General features: G+C 43.3%; 1 protein-coding gene across 1 annotated transcript in view; it reads right to left on the reverse strand.

The window, feature by feature from the left end:
- Positions 1–17,183, reverse strand: part of LOC126252811 (cuticle protein 21-like) — a 46,382-nt gene extending 29,199 nt beyond the window's left edge. Inside the window, exon 1 of the mRNA XM_049953751.1 lies at positions 17,088–17,183. Coding sequence (XP_049809708.1) covers positions 17,088–17,099 — 12 coding nt within the window. The 5' untranslated portion in view covers positions 17,100–17,183. The remainder of the gene's footprint in view (positions 1–17,087) is intronic.
- Between the last annotated feature and the right edge of the window lie 2,147 nt (positions 17,184–19,330).

The raw sequence follows: 19,330 nt of genomic DNA on the forward strand, positions 1-19,330 counted from the left end.
TCATAGGTCAACCGATTCCTCCACAGGAAAACACATCTGATATATTCTATACGACACTGGTAACGGCATGTGCGTCACATGACAGGAATATGTTGTCGACCCACCTAACTTGTACACTTCGCGAATGGGTAAAAAGATTCTTCTACCTTGCCCGATTTAGGTTTTCTTGTGGATGTGATAATCACTCCCAAAAAAGTGATGAAAACACAATAGTTTGTCACATAAACTGAAAATAAAAAAATTAAACTTTTCACTCGATGGAGGATTTGAACCAAGGACCTCTCGTCCCGCAGCTGCTCACGTTACCACGAAACCACGGCGCTCCTGTGTTCTTAGAGTCCTTGATGTCGCTTATCTTCCCATGAACTACTCAGTTTGTATATTTTGCTTATTTTTTCACAGTTCCACACAACTTCTTCCTGTTTTCTCAATTGATCTGTGTTCAGTTTTTCAAGGCCTATCCACTGTGCCAACTTATAACTAAATCTGAGAGGGGTGCGATGGGGAGGTTCCCTTGTAAGCATTCTCAAAAGAGCCCCAGAGAACTACTGACGTTATCTGCGAGTAAAGTAAATGCAATATGTTGCTGAAGTCACATTACGTGTTGCTAGGCGTGTGGAAGACGTGGGGACAGGAAATGATCACAAGTAAAACACTTGTCCGGAGACGAGACACAACAATACCCATGAAAACATTGTTCTCCAGTGTGTCACGTTTGGTTGAGACAGAGTAAATATAACGTGAAACGCCACTTTCGTCCGCACATCGGGGCTTCCGAGGCGTAGCGCTAAATCACATTCGCGGCCTCGGTCAGGCTCGATGCGCTTCTGGCTATAAACGGCGCACCAAACAAACTATGTGATGTGCTGCTTCGCAGATATAATGGGAAACGTTCTTTGGCGGACTAGGGGTAATTCCCTGCAGTGCTACACGCGTAACGTTAGTTTTGAGAAGTATCGTCAGCCTCGCTTTGACCAGCGAGCCAGATTTCAACTCCTCACCACTCCAACGTCAATAATCGAAGCCCTGTGGTAATCCAGTCTTCCTATTAGGTTGATGCTGCTCGCCTCGAAATTCTCTCTCACGCTAACCTCTTTGTCCCAGAGTAGCACCTACACCTTACTTCCTCAATTATTTGTTGGATGTATTCCAATCTCTGTCTTCCTCTAGTACCATATCGTCCTGTTCCTTCTTGTCAGGGTTCTCCATATGTTCCTTTCCTCACCTTACCAGTCCACCTAATTTTCAAGCTTCTGTTTCGCCAAATCTCAAACACTTCGATTCTCTTCTTTTCCGATTATTCCGCAGTCCTTGATTCACAAGCGTGCACCCCTGTGCTCCAAAAGTCCATTCTCAGTAATTTCTTCCTCAAATTAAGGTCAATGTTTGATACCTGCGGACATCATTTGGTCAGGAAATCCTTGTTTGCTGGGGCTAGTTTGCTTTTGGCTTCACTTCGTGGTCCCCAAATTTGATGTTAAGATTCTCGCTATTCTCAGTTCGGCTGGTTGTCATTATTTTCGCCTTTTTCCCGCTCACTCTCAGTCCACGTTCTGTACTGATGAGACTGTTCATTCCATTCAACAGACCCTGTGATTATTCATCATGTCCAATGATGACAGTAGCGTAATCACCGAATGTTATCATTGATATCCTTTCGCCCTGAATTTTAATCCCACTCTTTAACCTTTATTTTAATCCCATCACTGCTTCTTCGATGTATCGATTGAACACTAGGGGTGGAAGACTGCATCCTGTCTTATACCCTTTCTTATCCGAGTAAAACAGAGTAGGGGTTTGATAAAAAAAATGTTATACAAATAAATAATAGTAATAATGATTATAAAATATCCAACATTCCACATAACTCCTTCAGTTTATGTTTTTTTCCCTTCTTCTTTCCTTTCTAGAAATACTTACCCCCGCAAGCTATGCATAGCACAATACTACCACCTCTTCCTCTTTTTGAGGTCAACATCTCATTCATTATGGAGGGACGCTGACTCAGTTTTTCAGGATAGCAAATGGGAAGTTGCGATACAGAAAATGGCCCAGAGATCACCAGTATGTGTGTGTATGTGTGTGTGTGTGTGTGTGTGTGTGTGTGTGTGCAGTGTTATGAAACATAGTGTGTATAGTTTGTGCAGTGACTGATAGTGAGATATGAGTGAACAGTGTGGCATTACATTATTTAATAAGTTATTTGTAAGAAAAGTATTGTATACCAGGAGTAAATCTAATGATTGTCTCTAACTAGAATTCTGTAAATATATGTGTATACGAATTAGCTTATGTTAAATTGATTTAAACTTGTAAATAATTTGACATGTCCTATACCATTGTAAAAAGAGATCTGCGGATGAATAAAGCTACTACTGCTACCACTACTACTACTTCTCTTGATCTTACATTCTTCTTCTTCCCTCTTGGTTCTTGTACATATTGTATATTATTCTACTCTTTCCTTGTAGGTTCCACCTCTTTTCCTGAGAATTTCGAAATCTTGCATCATTTCCACTTGTCGAACGCTTTATATAGGTCTACAAGTCCTTTAAATATGTCTCCATTCTACGTAAGTTTTGCTTCCATTACCGAGCTCAATATCAAAAATGTGTCTCTGTGCCCTTACTTTTCCTAAACCAAATTTGATCTTTATCTAATAACTCCTCAAATTTCTTTTCTTTTTGTTACATTTGTAACAACTAAATAATGCTGTGGTAATGACAGTGTTGAAGGAGACAAGAAGCAAATTATGCTTCTCATACTGATGGTCTACATACCATCCACTATAAAAACACGAGTTAACAATGAGCATTTTTATGACAATCAGTTGATTACAGATGTGATAATTATCAGAGATTCAACAATTGAGTTCCACACACAGAAAAACACATTGGTTTACATGGTTGTTCTTTTAAGCACAGAAATGGTATGTTACGGACCTGGATTTCCATTCAAACCACTGTTACTCAGCACCATCTGTATGAGTTTGCAGTTTATAAGCGGAATTTAGAACTACATAGTATATTGCATACAGTAATGCAAATTAAGTTATCTGAAGTCCACCTCGCTTAAATCTGAAAACCTGTGCTGAAATAGAATCACTACTTAAAAAGGCCGAGAAATGTTACTGTGGTCTTATGGCAGTTTCCTGAACGAAATATCATTTTAGTAAATCGAAACTGCACACACACGTACAGGATTTATCGTAATTAATGGTGTATTCGCTTACCGTTAAAAATACGCGCCACTAGCAGCAAAAAACTCTCAATAAATACAGGTCCCCAAACGATCCGTTTGAGAGATAACTGTGACTTTGTGGTTACCAGCCACCACTGACTTGATTCTGCATAAATATCATCCCAGTTAAGAAAAGTACAGAATCATTAAAAGCTATTAAGAATGGTTCAAATGGCTCTAAGCACTATGACCGAGCAACGTGGCGCAGTGGTTAGCACACTGGACTCGCATTCGGGAGGACGACGGTTGAATACCGTCTCCGGCCATCCTGATTTAGGTTTTCCGTGATTTCCCTAAATCGTTTCAGGCAAATGCCGGGATGGTTCCTTTGAAAGGGCACGGCCGATTTCCTTCCCAATCCTTCCCTAACCCGAGCTTGCGCTCCGTCTCTAATGACCTCGTTGTCGACGGGACGCTAAACACTAACCACTAACCACCATCTAAGCACTATAGGACTTAAAATCTGAGGTCATCAGTCCCATAAACTTAGAACTACTTAAACCTAACGAACCTAAGGACAGCACACACATCCATGTCCGAGGCAGGATTCGAACCTGCGACCGTAGCAGCATCGCGGTTCCGTAATGATGCGCCTAGAACAGCTCGGCCACAGCGGCCGTAGCTATTAAGAGATACTGTGACAGAGGTGCAGGTGTTTTGAATGCACACGACAACAGTTACTTGACTGTACTCGTAGTTAAAGCAAGTGTTTAGAACGTCACCTTCGCAACTGCCTGCTTGACTGTATCCGTTGCCGAAATGAGGTTCGAACCCTTTCAAACACGACTGGATCGTTTTGAAATTCTTCACAAGCACTGACAAGTCTGTACTTCAATTCCTCAACTGTGTTAACCAGAGAGACGTACATTACACCTTTAAGGTGGCCCAAAACACAGAAATGTTTGGGGTTCATACCAGGAGAACTTGGACGCCACGGTACTGGTCTTCCTCGCCCAATCCATCTTCGACGACATGTGCCGCTGCTCCATCAAGCACGTATAGGGGGCGTTCAAAACGTTTCCGTTCGAGGGCGTTGCTGCAGCTTATATGGAACGTCTTGCGACTCAGATGTGGGTATATGAACAACGAAATGTGGGAAAGAGATTAGTCTGACATTCGTGGCTTTCAGACGTGCGTGCGCTAAATGCGGAAACGTGAACTGAAGAAGCGTTATTACCAAAAGCGCCCAAAAGGACAAACGTGCTGCTACTGGTCTCTCTTGGTTATTGATTTCAAGGAACCTGGTGTCTCCATCACTGGGGATTGGTGTAGCCCAGTGCTGAAGAAATTAAGGCATGCAGTTCAGGCGAAATGTTCAGGAAAACTGCGACAAGGGATGTTGCTGCTGCTTCATGGTAACGCACCTACCCATATCGTAAAAGTCATAACGTGGAAGTCGCATCAACTCATGTGGGAGACAATCGAGCACCCGCCCTACAGTAGTGCTCTATCACCACGCGATTTTCACGCCCTCGGTCTCTTAAAAAAGGCCGTGAAGGGTCGATGATTGTCGTCGGACGATGATGTGCGTCAGTCAGCTACGGAATTTTTCACACAGCAGGACTCGGTGTTTTACCAAACGGGTATCTGAAACCTGGTGCGTCGATGGGATAATTGCTTCAATGCTCATGGCGATTTTGCTGATTGGCATGCCGATTTTGGACTGTGCGGACCTTCGAACGAAAACTTTTTGATCGCCAGTTATGCCGCATCGTGTGGCGTTGCTCTAAGGGAACATCCTCAAGCAATCATGCAAGATGATGTTGCAGGAACCGAAGGTAATACCGTTCACTACGTTTGTCTGATAACATGTACGGCCCAATAAGACTATTACCTAGTATTCCGAACCACGCACTCTATGAGAAACTTCGCTGATCTGAAGACTCATGCAGAGTATGTGGGCTGGAGCGCAGATGACTTCAAACGTGAAAAGCGTGATAATTAAACACACTCTCACGAATAAACCCTGCTTCATCTGCAAATAAAATATTATTATCAATGTAGGGTTACCTACAACTTGTTGTTGCATCCACTGGCAAGAGTATTTGTCTAGTGCCAAGTTCGCCTCACTAAGACACAGCAATCGTTGGTGGTGCAGGTACTGTGCGCTGCAGTGGATCTACATACATACTCCGCAATCCACCATACAGTGCGTGGCGGAGGGTACCTCGTACCACAACTAGCATCTTCTCTCCCTGTTCCACTCCCAAACAGAACGAGGGAAAAATGACTGCCTATATGCCGTTGTACGAGCCCTAATCTCTCTTATCTTTGTGGTCTTTCCGCGAAATGTAAGTTGGCGGCAGTAAAATTGTACTGCAGTCAGCCTCAAATGCTGGTTCTCTAAATTTCCTCAGTAGCGATTCACGAAAAGAACGCCTCCTTTCCCCTAGAGACTCCCACCCGAGTTCCCGAAGCATTTCCGTAACACTCGCGTGATGATCAAACCTACCAGTAACAAATCTAGCAGCCCGCCTCTGAATTGCTTCTATGTCCTCCCTCAATCCGACCTGATATGGATTCCAAACGCTCGAGCAGTACTCAAGAATAGGTCGTATTAGTGTTTTATAAGCGGTCTCCTTTACAGATGAACCACATCTTCCCAGAATTCTACCAATGAACCGAAGACGATTATCCGCCTTCCCCACAACTGCCATTACATGCTTGTCCCACTTCATATCGCTCTGCAATGTTACGCCCAAGTATTTAATCGACGTGACTGTGTCAAGCGCTACACTACTAATGGAGTATTCAAACATTACAGGATTCTTCTTCCTATTCATCTGCATTAATTTACGTTTATCTATATTTAGAGTTAGCTGCCATTCTTTGCACCAATCACAAATCCTGTCCAAGTCATCTTGTATCCTCCTACAGTCGCTCAACGACGACAACTTCCCGTACACCACAGTATCATCAGCAAACAGCCGGACATTGCTATACACCCTATCTAAAAGATCATTTATGTAGATAGAAAACAACAGCGGACCTACCACACTTCCCCGGGGCACTCCAGACGATACCCTCACCTCCGATGAACACTCACCATCGAGGACAACGTAGTTACAAGGCGAAATTGTGCTACAGTGGCTTGAGTATCATGATGCTGAATTGGAACACATCAGACGGTAGCTCCGCACCCACAAACCACCGGCCTGTAATTTACGAGAAAAGCGTGGCCTGTGCGTAGGTATCTGGTGCTGCAAATCTCAAAAAACATACCAAGGACTTCTCGAATCCACCTGACGCAGACACGCTGTTATACTGCGGACCGCTACGGTCGCAGGTTCGAATCCTGCCTCGGGCATGGATGTGTGTGATGTCCTTAGGATAGGTAGGTTTAAGTAGTTCTAAGCTATAGGGGACTGATGACCTCAGATGTTAAGTTCCATTGCATTGATGGACCAACATTCTAGTAAACGAGTGGTCAAGATGTTTTCGCTTATCAGTGTATATCCGATGGATGGAAATTTAGTAATGTGTACAAAACTTGGAGCTGAACACCGACCCTTGCTTTAGAGATGAAAATAAAAGTGTCACTTATCTCTGTTGGTTTAAAATATCAGACAAGAAATTCTGCTCGTATTTCAGCTCATATTTAGCATTTGCGTTTATTGAGATAGAACGATTTTTCGTGATATATTACCTATTAAACATATTTTCCCAATAAACAGGTAAATGTATTCGGTTTTGCACTTGGATGCCATGTCCATTAGATTTTAGAGTTTATTTGCGTTTCGCTGGACCTTGCCGTTATGGTGCTAGCTTCTAAATCCACGTTTAATTTCTACATTTAAGTTTATGTTTCACAGTGTCCACTAACATTTTATACAATTTTTCAACTGGAAGGACCATACTGATATTTCATACTAAGTCATTCTTGTAGGAGAGTGAAAATTGAGCTGTTTTTCCATATTGTGTCCGCCTCCGTAGCTGAGTGTTGAAAGTAGATGGCTGCCTTGCGGAGAGCCCGGGTTCCATTCCCGATACTGCCGAGGATTTTTCCTTGGTGGGAGGACTGGCCCGGGGTGCACTCAGCCTTGTGATGCCAACTCAGGAGCTGCCTGATTCATAGGTAGCGGCTCTAAAGTTCAAAGGTCGACAATGGCCGGGAGACCGCTGTGCTGACCTCATGCATCCGCGTGACGCCACATGGCAGAGGATGACACGGAGGCCGGCCGGCCATCGCTTGATCTTTAGGACCTGATCGCAGAGTTTAACTTTTTTTCTTTACCCATATTGTCATCCACTGTGGTGTCACCGCCAGACACCACACTTGCTAGGTGGTAGCTTAAATCGGCCGCGGTCCATTAGTACATGTCGGACCCGCGTGTCGCCACTGTCAGGGTCGCAGACCGAGCGCCACCACAAGGCAGGTCTCGAGAGACTTACTAGCACTCGCCCCAGTTGTACGACGACTTTGCTAGCGACTACACTGACGAAGCCTTTCTCTCATTTGCCGAGAGACAGTTAGAATAGCCTTCAGCTAAGTTAATGGCTACGACCTAGCAAGGCGCCATTAACCATTTGTAACGTTGCATGTACCTCAAGATAGAGTCTCACTTGTATCATCCAGAATGCTGTATACCAAAGGACAATATAAAAGTTAAGTGTTCTAGTAGCTACGTTCTTTTCTTTATCACATTCATTACGAATCCTGTTCCAGACTTAACGCCAGACGGCGTGAGTTGACGCGTGCCCTTTCGGCTACTTCACTGTGGACTGGCTGCCTTAACAGTCCACTACATCCACATTCTTCCAGTGAATCTCGTTTCTGTGTTGTTCTCAGGGCGCTTTTTTCTGTTTATTAATTCGCTATGCACACTTTTGTTTGCCAAAAATTTGTTGTGTCCCTACAATCTTAACACTACATAATACGTCCACCATATCGAAAAATCATTATTTGTTATACCGATGTTGATTGGCTGGACGATTTTCATGGGTTGTAAGATTTCGAATAACATCTTCGTTATTGTATTTTCTTTACCCTATAAAGAATTATGTCTCTAAAATGTTATATAAGATAAGTTTTGATAGAATATCCACTGCCTCACATATAAGGTGAATCACTCTAAAGGGGAAGAGGAAACAACATGAAACCTTATGGATTGAGAGGGTATGCTATTTCGGTGATTACAATACCATGTGATATTTACAAAGAGCTTGGGAGCGTGGGCCCACTTATCAATATGACGTTACACCCTCTCTTGTCTGGATCCACCCTCTAATTCCCTTCCTGAGGCAAATCGGCCCAGAAATGTGTGAATTCTGGCACTGGGACAAACATCTGAGATGGTCAACCACATGTTCTACATGGAAGACATCAGGCATGCATGGAAGCAACTGGTCTGCAATAATGCTCAGGCAGTCATTAGTTGTCGTGATGCCTTCGGTTACTACCACAGGCACCAGGCACGCCTTGGATATCTAGTCTCCGTTTCTCTATTCAGATTTATGTTTTGAGAATAATTCCAAAATTATTTATATCCTGTGAGAGAATGACAGCTTTCAATAGGCAACGACCAATTTATTTGCCCATTCTGAACCAATCTGAGTATATGCTTCATCTCTGATCAGCTCGATGTCGACGGGACACGAAACTACCATCGTTGTAAAACATTATTTGTAGGTAGTTAGTGATTAGGAAGTTAGTACTTGTCCAAATACGTCCTAAAATCTCCTCCACCTTGGATCGTGATTCTTGGAAGAAATACATACATTTGTAGCGTCAGTCGTTTTGATATTCCGTGAATTATCTAGTATAACTAACAGTTTGTGTTCACCCATGTGATTTACGAAACCCTACGGGGATTTTCGGTGGGGCAAAGTGGGCATGGGTCTAGCATACCAAATATCACGTAGCATTAAGTATCAGAGAAACAAGTTAGAGGTCACTGTTTTAAATATGGATAGTGTCTCCAAAATTATTCAAACGAACGTCACTAGCCTCTAGTGTTTTTGTTTCACGTGATGAAGAGGTTTTGACGCTACTGGATTTATCTCTTAAATGAGAACGTGCTTTGTCGTTTGTTAGCATTGACGACGCTACTTCAAAAGCAATGGGCGATCTTATGTCCTACGTTAACCATTCGGGGTACATGACTGTCGAGTGTAACATTACACAGTGTTATCAATCCCAACTGACATGTGAGAGGGTGCTTATCAAGTTGCCTATTTATCGAGAAATATCACGAACAGTTTCTTATGCATTTTTTAAATATAACATTCCTTTGAATGTGGAAGGTGAAATGCTGTCCTTTAAAAAGGATTACATGGCTAGGGACATCATTGAAGAAAATATATCACTTTACAAGCCTTTAAACGACATTTGGTACACTATAAGAGACGTCGCTGCACGATTTTATGGTAATGAACAAAGCGATTCAAAGTCTTACTCTGTTGTCATACTGGTAAACACTTACTTGTAAATAATTTACGGGACATCAAGGCACGAACTGCAAATTACGAAATCGTGCTACTCTACCTCAACCCCATCCACCAAAGTGGGTAAATTAGAAATTTACTACGTCTTTAGGGGACTCCGTGGATTTTTACCTGCACGAAAACACTTCACTATTTGAATACCTCTGACAGAAATTATGTTACATTTATTAACATATGGCTACAAGGAAGTCAAATTCCGTGTTTCCCGCTCAGGCTTAAACATCCCAAAATATTCTAATCAACTAGTTACTGAAAAAGCAGTGTGTAGTTACGAATTACTAGAATAGGAAATCTAGAGCAGTGTTTCTTTTCATTTGCATCTTCGTTGCAATCTAAATGACGCATAAACGGTTAAGTACGAATTAAAAAGTTAACAAGTTGGAATGGGATTTATAACTGCGCGGCATTTCAGTGCAGTCGTGCCCCACTGAAACGCCGGCCATAAAATTATCACGAAAGGACGTAATTTAGTGTTTATCTGCATGTTATTTTCCTCTTTTTCGGCTCAGATTAAGTAAGACAAAAATGTCAGATGTGCAGAATAAAAGTAGTCAGTAAAAATGAATTTAATATTGTAAAAAAACAGTATGTTCAGTGAGCTTAATGGTAAACATTTTAAAACGTTTAGAACAAACAGCAGTTGACAAGTAAATACAAACATTTCAAAATGTAGTGTTTGGTATCAAGAAGCAGCATTTTACTCTTTGCTTCTTAATCTTCACTCATGAAATTTTGTCAGTACTGAAAAATAAGAGAAGGAAGCATGTTTTTAAAATCTCTGTTCATCTCTCTCCATCGTTAACACATACCTGTTATGTATAATTATTGCGCGACAGGGACATTTGAAACACCATTCCAAAAGCCGTCAGTGTAAGCAATGGGCGCCTTGCAACTCTCGGAAGTTGCATTATTATCAATGCTGGATATGCATCTCTTCTAGAATATCTACGAGCGGACTTCAAAACGTAATCTACACATTATTATGGTATGCCAAGTAACTTTTAGTGAATGCTGCAGCACATAATGACACAGATACACTGTTTTTTCGGCACCTTGGTCATGGAGCCATTCGAGAATCGCTGTGTGAACGCCCTCATCGTTGGAACATGTACAGTTGCAGCGAATCAGTTCCTTGATGGCCTGGGTCTTGTTGTCTGTGGTCAATGTCTGTGCAGCACTGGTCAAATTGTTGGCTGGACACCACATTGCATTTCTTCAGTATATATCACTAGAATGTCACCGTGAGACTGAGTGCAATTTATACCTTTTGTCCACAAGAGCCGTGCTGTTCTTCTTACTTCTATTTTGGAGTACGTTCCCAGTAGCAGCGTAATTTCACCCTCATACTGTGATATACCTTTTATCCGCACCGCAGCAGAATTGTGTCTACACGAAACTCAAAAATATGAGGTTCTTTTCTGACAATGCACATATCTTGTTGCGTAGTGGTCTTGCCGTGGGACGACCTATGTAATGTACTTTCTGAAGTCCCCTCGTACATCTCTTTACTCTTAATTTTAAATATAATTTAGATATAAAGTCCAATTTTGCTGTAGTCTTCTGCTTGTCTCGGCCGCATATTTACCAAACACTCCGTTAACTGGCAGAGAAGCGGGATATCTTTCATTTAACAAATGCAGTTCAAAACAAGGATCTAAAAACTCTCTCATTCACTTCGCTCTACCTCCTTCGTGACTGCAAATGTGTTCTTTCATAGCGACTTGCAGAAGACGTATTTGTCCAAAAGTTCGATGAATATACACTCCTGGAAATTGAAATAAGAACACCGTGAATTCATTGTCCCAGGAAGGGGAAACTTTATTGACACATTCCTGGGGTCAGATACATCACATGATCACACTGACAGAACCACAGGCACATAGACACAGGCAACAGAGCATGCACAATGTCGGCACTAGTACAGTGTATATCCACCTTTCGCAGCAATGCAGGCTGCTATTCTCCCATGGAGACGATCGTAGAGATGCTGGATGTAGTCCTGTGGAACGGCTTGCCATGCCATTTCCACCTGGCGCCTCAGTTGGACCAGCGTTCGTGCTGGACGTGCAGACCGCGTGAGACGACGCTTCATCCAGCCCCAAACATGCTCAATGGGGGACAGATCCGGAGATCTTGCTGGCCAGGGTAGTTGACTTACACCTTCTAGAGCACGTTGGGTGGCACGGGATACATGCGGACGTGCATTGTCCTGTTGGAACATCAAGTTCCCTTGCCGGTCTAGGAATGGTAGAACGATGGGTTCGATGACGGTTTGGATGTACCGTGCACTATTCAGTGTCCCCTCGACGATCACCAGTGGTGTACGGCCAGTGTAGGAGATCGCTCCCCACACCATGATGCCGGGTGTTGGCCCTGTGTGCCTCGGTCGTATGCAGTCCTGATTGTGGCGCTCACCTGCACGGCGCCAAACACGCATACGACCATCATTGGCACCAAGGCAGAAGCGACTCTCATCGCTGAAGACGACACGTCTCCATTCGTCCCTCCATTCACGCCTGTCGCGACACCACTGGAGGCGGGCTGCACGATGTTGGGGCGTGAGCGGAAGACGGCCTAACGGTGTGCGGGACCGTAGCCCAGCTTCATGGAGACGGTTGCGAATGGTCCTCGCCGATACCCCAGGAGCAACAGTGTCCCTAATTTGCTGGCAAGTGGCGGTGCGGTCCCCTACGGCACTGCGTAGGATCCTACGGTCTTGGCGTGCATCCGTGCGTCGCTGCGGTCCGGTCCCAGGTCGACGGGCACGTGCACCTTCCGCCGACCACTGGCGACAACATCGATGTACTGTGGAGACCTCACGCCCCACATGTTGAGCAATTAGGCGGTACGTCCACCCGGCCTCCCGCATGCCCACTATACGCCCTCGCTCAAAGTCCGTCAACTGCACATACGGTTCACGTCCACGCTGTCGCGGCATGCTACCAGTGTTAAAGACTGCGATGGAGCTCCGTATGCCACGGCAAACTGGCTGACACTGACGGCGGCGGTGCACAAATGCTGCGCAGCTAGCGCCATTCGACGGCCAACACCGCGGTTCCTGGTATGTCCGCTGTGCCGTGCGTGTGATCGTTGCTTGTACAGCCCTCTCGCAGTGCCCGGAGCAAGTATGGTGGGTCTGACACACCGGTGTCAATGTGTTCTTTTTTCCATTTCCAGGAGTGTATTAGTTATCTCATTCAAATGCTGTAAGTTAATATCTCTTACTGATGAGCGATAAACACAGAAAAAAACCTGAAAAGGAAAGCAGTTACTCTGTGACATGCAACCGGCAGCGAAAATACCATTAAGAGTGTATGTGGCTTTCGATAGGACCGATACGAAGATAAAAATAGCTACAGGTCTATAATTTTTCTGATACGTCCTCATCAATAGAAGGGCTTCGTAATCTGAATCGTAGCCAAAAAGCTATAAGTTTTACAAATGTTTTGTGTACTTTTCTTAGATACTTGCGAAGTATGTGTCACACTGCCATGTCTTGACAGTTACTCTGTGCGTGGGTCTTCCTGGTGAGTGAACGCTGAAACTTGAGGTAGGAGTCAACACAGCGATACATGAAACTTGTATCAACGTCTTGCCAGAATTTACTACAGAATGGTATGAATGTACTTCTGGAGAACACAGGTGAATTAGGAGACTCGAAGTTTAGTTTCTTGATGTTTTGTGACTTGGCGATAAGGAGCGCGATTTGTAAGTGAACTAAAAAGGCAGCATAGCAAGTTATAGTCATTAAGTTTCAGTGCTAAAGCTGGCAGACATTTTATGAATTTCTTATTTTTCTGAAGCCGAACCTGGATTTTATAAAGAATCAGCATTATTTGAGAAATTTCTATATTGTACGCTAAACCGTTTACGAAAAAGCAGTGATCCCATAATACGTTTACGAGAAATTCTTGACACTCGTTTCCAGCGTCAGTTCTAAGTCACGTTGTTGGGATGTATCCATTTGTATAAATGATTATAGAACATAAAACGGTAGAAGTATGGCGAATTCTGACCTTTCGCAGCTTAGTAAACGACTCTACCCCAGTCGTTCATTTATGTCAAACAGTGTAACGTACGAGGAATTTTTCAGTAAGGAGGGCGGTGAATTTGATAGTTGGTGGCAATAAGACTAGCTGAATTGTAAGTTTCTCTCAACAGAAATGGCTGGTTTAGACAGTTTAGGAAACCATGTCAAGTTGCCGATACGAAGTTCTTAACAATGGTTCTTCAGAACATACGGACGGAAGAAATAAGGGTAAAAATGTGGAACGTCACCTGGTCCAAGAGAAACAATCCCTTAATGAGATCATTAATGAAAATAGGCTGAAATGATTTAGCAATCTGAGAAGGATGGTTCCACAAACAGCTAGGGTGGTTGAAGAAAGAAGTTAGAGCGACTAAGAAGGCGGCCAAGAAAATATGAATCGAACAGATAAGAGACGATGTAGCACAGCGAGGTCTGCACTTGCATCAGACTGTCATCGATATCCCTTGAGTGCACAGAAATAAGTGGAGCAGGCTCATTCACCGCACCTGCAAAACTAAAGGAACCGGAAAGAAACTAAGAAAACAAAAAAAATGTCTTACGGCTGGAGCTGCTGCTGTTGTCAGTGTAACGTATATTCACGGATGTTCCCTTCTTCAGTGTAGCAGAGAATGAAGGAAGATTAGGTTTTAACATCCCGTCTGCGGTGAGATCGTTACAGACGGAGCACAGGCTCTGCCTGGGGCTGAAATTCGCCCATGTGCTTTTCAATGAAGCCATCCAGCCTTTCCCTTTCATGATTTAGGGGAACCACGAACAACCGAGATCTGAATGGTGGGACAGCGATTCGAAACGCTGCGCTTCAGAAAAAGAGGCCGAATGCAGCTTAGTACGTCAGCGGTGATTCTGTGTTGCGAGGAGAAGTGTGATTAGTGCCCGTGCAGAGAGTGCACTGTTTGTGTTGTTTGAGGATTTCTAAGGGAACGAAAGGGAGATGGCGAAATCATTTGTCGATTCGTTGTTTCTTCTCACGGACAGCAGAAGATTGGCCCATACGCCATCACTACCTTCATGGTACTAAGTCGTGCTTTAATATTTTACCCAGAATGTAATCCAGTTTCTCGCTTCCCACGCCCGGGTTCCCGGGTTCGATTCCCGGCGGGGTCAGGGATTTTCTCTGCCTCGTGATGGCTGGGTGTTGTGTGCTGTCCTTAGGTTAGTTAGGTTTAAGTAGTTCTAAGTTCTAGGGGACTTATGACCACAGCAGTTGAGTCCCATAGTGCTCAGAGCCATTTGAACCATTTTGTAATCCAGTTATGGTTTGTCTGTCTGCCTCTGAACCTAGCGCTACCGCACTATGTGAGGTGATTCAGTGTGTAATGCTATTGTAAATATAATACTGCCATTAATATGTATATTTTAAAATTTTTTTGTTCTGTAATAATTTTGAAAAATTAAGCAAATACTATAACGAGAATAAGCTTTTGGTAAGTGTAGTTTGGAAATGAAGTCCCATGCTTCTTTACAGAGCGTAGGGGAACGATGCGGGAGACCCGCACTGCCTTACTAGGCAAGGTCCTAATGGAGGTGGTTTGCCGTTGCCTTCCTCCGACCGTAATGGGGATGAATGATGACGACGACGACGACGACACGACAACACCCAGTCATCTCGAGGCAGGAAAAATCCCTGACCCCGCCGGGAATCGAACCCGGGACCCGGTGTTCGGGAAGCGAGAACGCTACCGCGAGACCACGAGGGGAGTTTATCTATTTAAAATAACCTCTATGACGTAGGTGGAATAAATGTATTAAAACATATTTTGTAAATAATTATGTAATATTTCAGGTAGAACTGTAATTAATTATGTCAATTTTGTATGTATATGCTGTCATGCAATTGTAGATGGTTCATACTTAGGGTTTTTGTAAGCAGAAGCGTAAATTGAAAAGGTGTAGGGATCATAGGTAGAATGGAACTGCAAGAATGGGTTTTGGCCTCGGACGTGTTCTACATGATTGGCGCAGTACGGCAATAAATTAATAGCTCAGAAATTTGCAATTTTATCGTCGCCACCAAGACGAAGAGACAGCTATGTACATCAAGAGCCGTACCTGCGCAATGTTACTACGCAGCACCGCCTCACACCACCTTCGACATCAGTAACCTTATTTAGAAGTGTATCACAGTATGAACCATACATCTTCAATCAGTGGAATATAACTGTTAAATGTACCTTTGTGTTTAACCATAATTTTCCTATTTCATTTACCTCAGTAGGGTCCTTACCTAAACGAATTTATTCCGAGTATTTTGATGTTTATTGAAGCTTGAGTAACAGTAAATTACTGGCAATAGTACTGTTTTGGTAGTAAATTCTGAAAATCATTATTAAATACTAAAGTTTGCACGTATCAGTTTAAGGGCCACCGCTTTGCGTGACCATGAGGATAAGTTTTCAATAGCTTTCCTGAAAGTAAAGTAACATAATTGTTTAACTGCAACAATCTTAACAGTAATTGTTCGTGTTGCTTCTCCATGTCAAAGAAAGCCAGACAAATATTGGTGTTAGTAAAATGTTAACAAATAACAGTCCTAAAGAAATGAAATTTAGTCGTGTTAAATAATAGTTTTGGTCATATGAATGATAACTATAAGTTAAATGTTTTGTTTTTGTATCCTTGTTGAAATATATGTGTGTCTTCTTTAAATAATTAATGAAGTATAGTGATAAATTCCATAAGTAACAGAAAGTGGGATTAATAGTACTTACTGCAAAGTGACCGTAGTAATTGGAAATTAAGTGGTTGTGTTTAAATTACGTAGTAAGTGAAAGTAGTTATTTGTTCAGTGTCGAAAAATAACTTCATCTTTTTTTGTAGACACTGTGCCCGATTTGGGCTGGCGGCCGTTTTATTAAGCAAAACAGTTTATTGTTATAACAGGCTTTGTCTGCTAAAAGGTTTCCAAAAGTAATTATTCTGCCTGCTTTTCCCACAAATTGTATGATTCGGAGAAAAATAGTTCGATACTTTACCATTAGGTTGAACGCGGTTAAAATCCCTCTCCGAGAGTCGATGGTTTGGAGTGTTAGTCATACGTAAATTTGTGGTGTTCCTGCCGCTACTTACTACACAGTTCTGACATTCCGAATCGCGGATCTTCCGTCTTTACAGTGGTAGAACTTAAACGTTCTGGTACCGTATTGACGAGAACGCGAAAGTACCGTTGCAAGTGGTGAAGAGAGAGGAGGTCGCTAGTGGCTTCGGCTGCGGAGACAGACAGCTAAGTTAAAGATCATATTACATCATCAGACGCGCCAGCTGCTGACGGTGTGCTACAGCGAGCAAAATCCATGGTGTGCCACGTAGACGGCATGTCGCAGCAAACAACGGTAGATTATTTGCAGAAACTCACCAGGATCTTCATACTGTTCGTCGTAGCGGACGTCGGTGCAGCCGTGGTAGCGATCTCGGGTGTGGGCTGCAGTGGGGTGGTGGCGGACCACTTATATACCCGTACGGATGCCAGGGGCACTGGGACGCCACCCAAGCCCTGAAGGCCTCGCAGCAGGCAGAGAGGGCGATTTCCAGATCTCAGCTTACACTCCGGTACGGAGTCAGCACGTACTGCACACACACATACAGACGGCCTCCGCCGACGCCAGTTGCAGCTGTTTCAGGTTACATCGTCACTTCACACGGCAGCGAGACCGCTGAGACCACTGTCACAGTAGGACTGATTAGAAATCTTCTATTTACTTTATGCAAGTCTTTTTTGGTATAAAAAGGGGAGGAAGATATTTAAAGACGGAGCACAACGTCAAAAAATGGCTCTGAGCACTACGGGACTTAACTTCTAAGGTCATCAGTCGCCTAGAACTTAGAGCTACTTAAACCTAACTAACCTAAGCACATCACACACATCCATGCCCGAGGCAGGATTCGAACCTGCGACCATAGCGGTCGCCCGGTTCCAAACTGTAGCGCCTAGAACCGCTCGGCCAGCCCGGCCGGCAGCACAATGACAGTTCGACAAGGATGAGATAGGGAATTTGCCGTTGTGTTGTTGAGAAAACCATTGTGGGATTCCTTTAAAGTTGACACGAAATAGCAGTTCAAATGGTTCAAATAGCTCTGAGCACTATGGGACTTAACATCTGAGGTCATCAGTCCCCTAGAACTTAGAGCTACTTAAACGTAACTAACCTAAGGACATCACACACATCCATGCCCGAGGCAGGATTCGACCCTGCGACCGTAGCGGTCGCGCGGTTCCAGACTGAAGCGCCTAGAACCGCTCGGCCACCGCGGCCGGCCCGAAATAGCAGTGCCTATGTAATTAGGGAGTACGATGCTATTCGGTTTCTTCGGTCATGCATGAATGTGTGACAGAAAGAACATTACCTCGTAATTCTTAATAACACAAGCACTGCTATTCCGTATTTATTCGCCAATACCAGGCCCTTGGCTCTCACTAAATATGTCCTTTTCGGACGGGAATATTAGTGACTTATGAGTGCAGGTTGTGACACATGGACGACGACATATGGAAGTTTGGGTCTGATTCGTGTTTGGATGGCCGAAGCGGCTAAGGTAACCGCTCGCATAAAGTGGAAATTTCGACTTTGAGTCTCTGCCCGGTACAAATCCTCATCGTCATCATTCCAATATACAACAGAAGTTGGTTGATGTTTGCAACTGAATAGATTTCCTGTATCCCGTAAAGTCATTCAGAGAAATTACAGAAACGTAAATCATTTTGGGCTACAGTGTGTGAACATCGCTCTGTCGGTATCGTAATCATTGTGTAAAATAGTATATCGAACTGTTTAGTACATAATTCTGCCATTCGTGACAAGACTATTGCAATCTACAAAAATCGAGGACTTCGGATACAATTATTTCTAAAATTGTTATTCGTTTCAGGCAAAGCAAGATTTAAAAGATACAATTTGTGACATAAAAATTCAAGCAGGATATTTACTGGTATTAAATACAAAATATCTTTATCCCGTCTTGTACGGGGTCCGCTTTGATCAAAATTCAGCAGTTTTTATTATTTGACTTTGTAGTCGGATGCGCTTCCTGAAGCCACTTTCGTCGGGAGATAAGTCGTGAGCGCCATCTGTCTGTGAATCGCGTAAACTTTGTTCTGTGTGTTATCGTATGTTGCTTATTCTTGAATCGTACAGTGTGAGGCGTAGCATGGGACCAGCCCAGCATTTGCCAAAACGAGCGTGCGGAACCGTCTAAAAACAGCACTCGGGCTGGCCGGTGTACCAGCTCACGGTCATTAATCCGCCACACGGATTCTATCCCGGGTGGTTTGCCTCACATTCCTGTCTTATAAGGTAGAGCTCTTCGCGCTACTCTGTACAAGCAGGTATTCACAACGAAGTATAAAACACTATATTACACAAAATGATATACGGATAAGACAACAATTATTTAAAACAATGACTCTACAAAGTATGTTAGTGTAGCTGCAGTAGTATAATGAGAAACACAATTTTTGATAGAAAACTGTACAGATGCAGAAGTATACAACGTGATACACAGGGAATGCTTGTAAAATTCTTAAGTTGCGTTTTACTGAGAGGAATGAAATGTATAACAAAGTTGCCAACGATCCTATTCATGCAAGAAAGAGGTAATCTA

The sequence above is a fragment of the Schistocerca nitens genome, chromosome 4, assembly GCF_023898315.1.
Source record: "Schistocerca nitens isolate TAMUIC-IGC-003100 chromosome 4, iqSchNite1.1, whole genome shotgun sequence".
Classification (NCBI taxonomy): Eukaryota; Metazoa; Arthropoda; class Insecta; order Orthoptera; family Acrididae; genus Schistocerca; species Schistocerca nitens.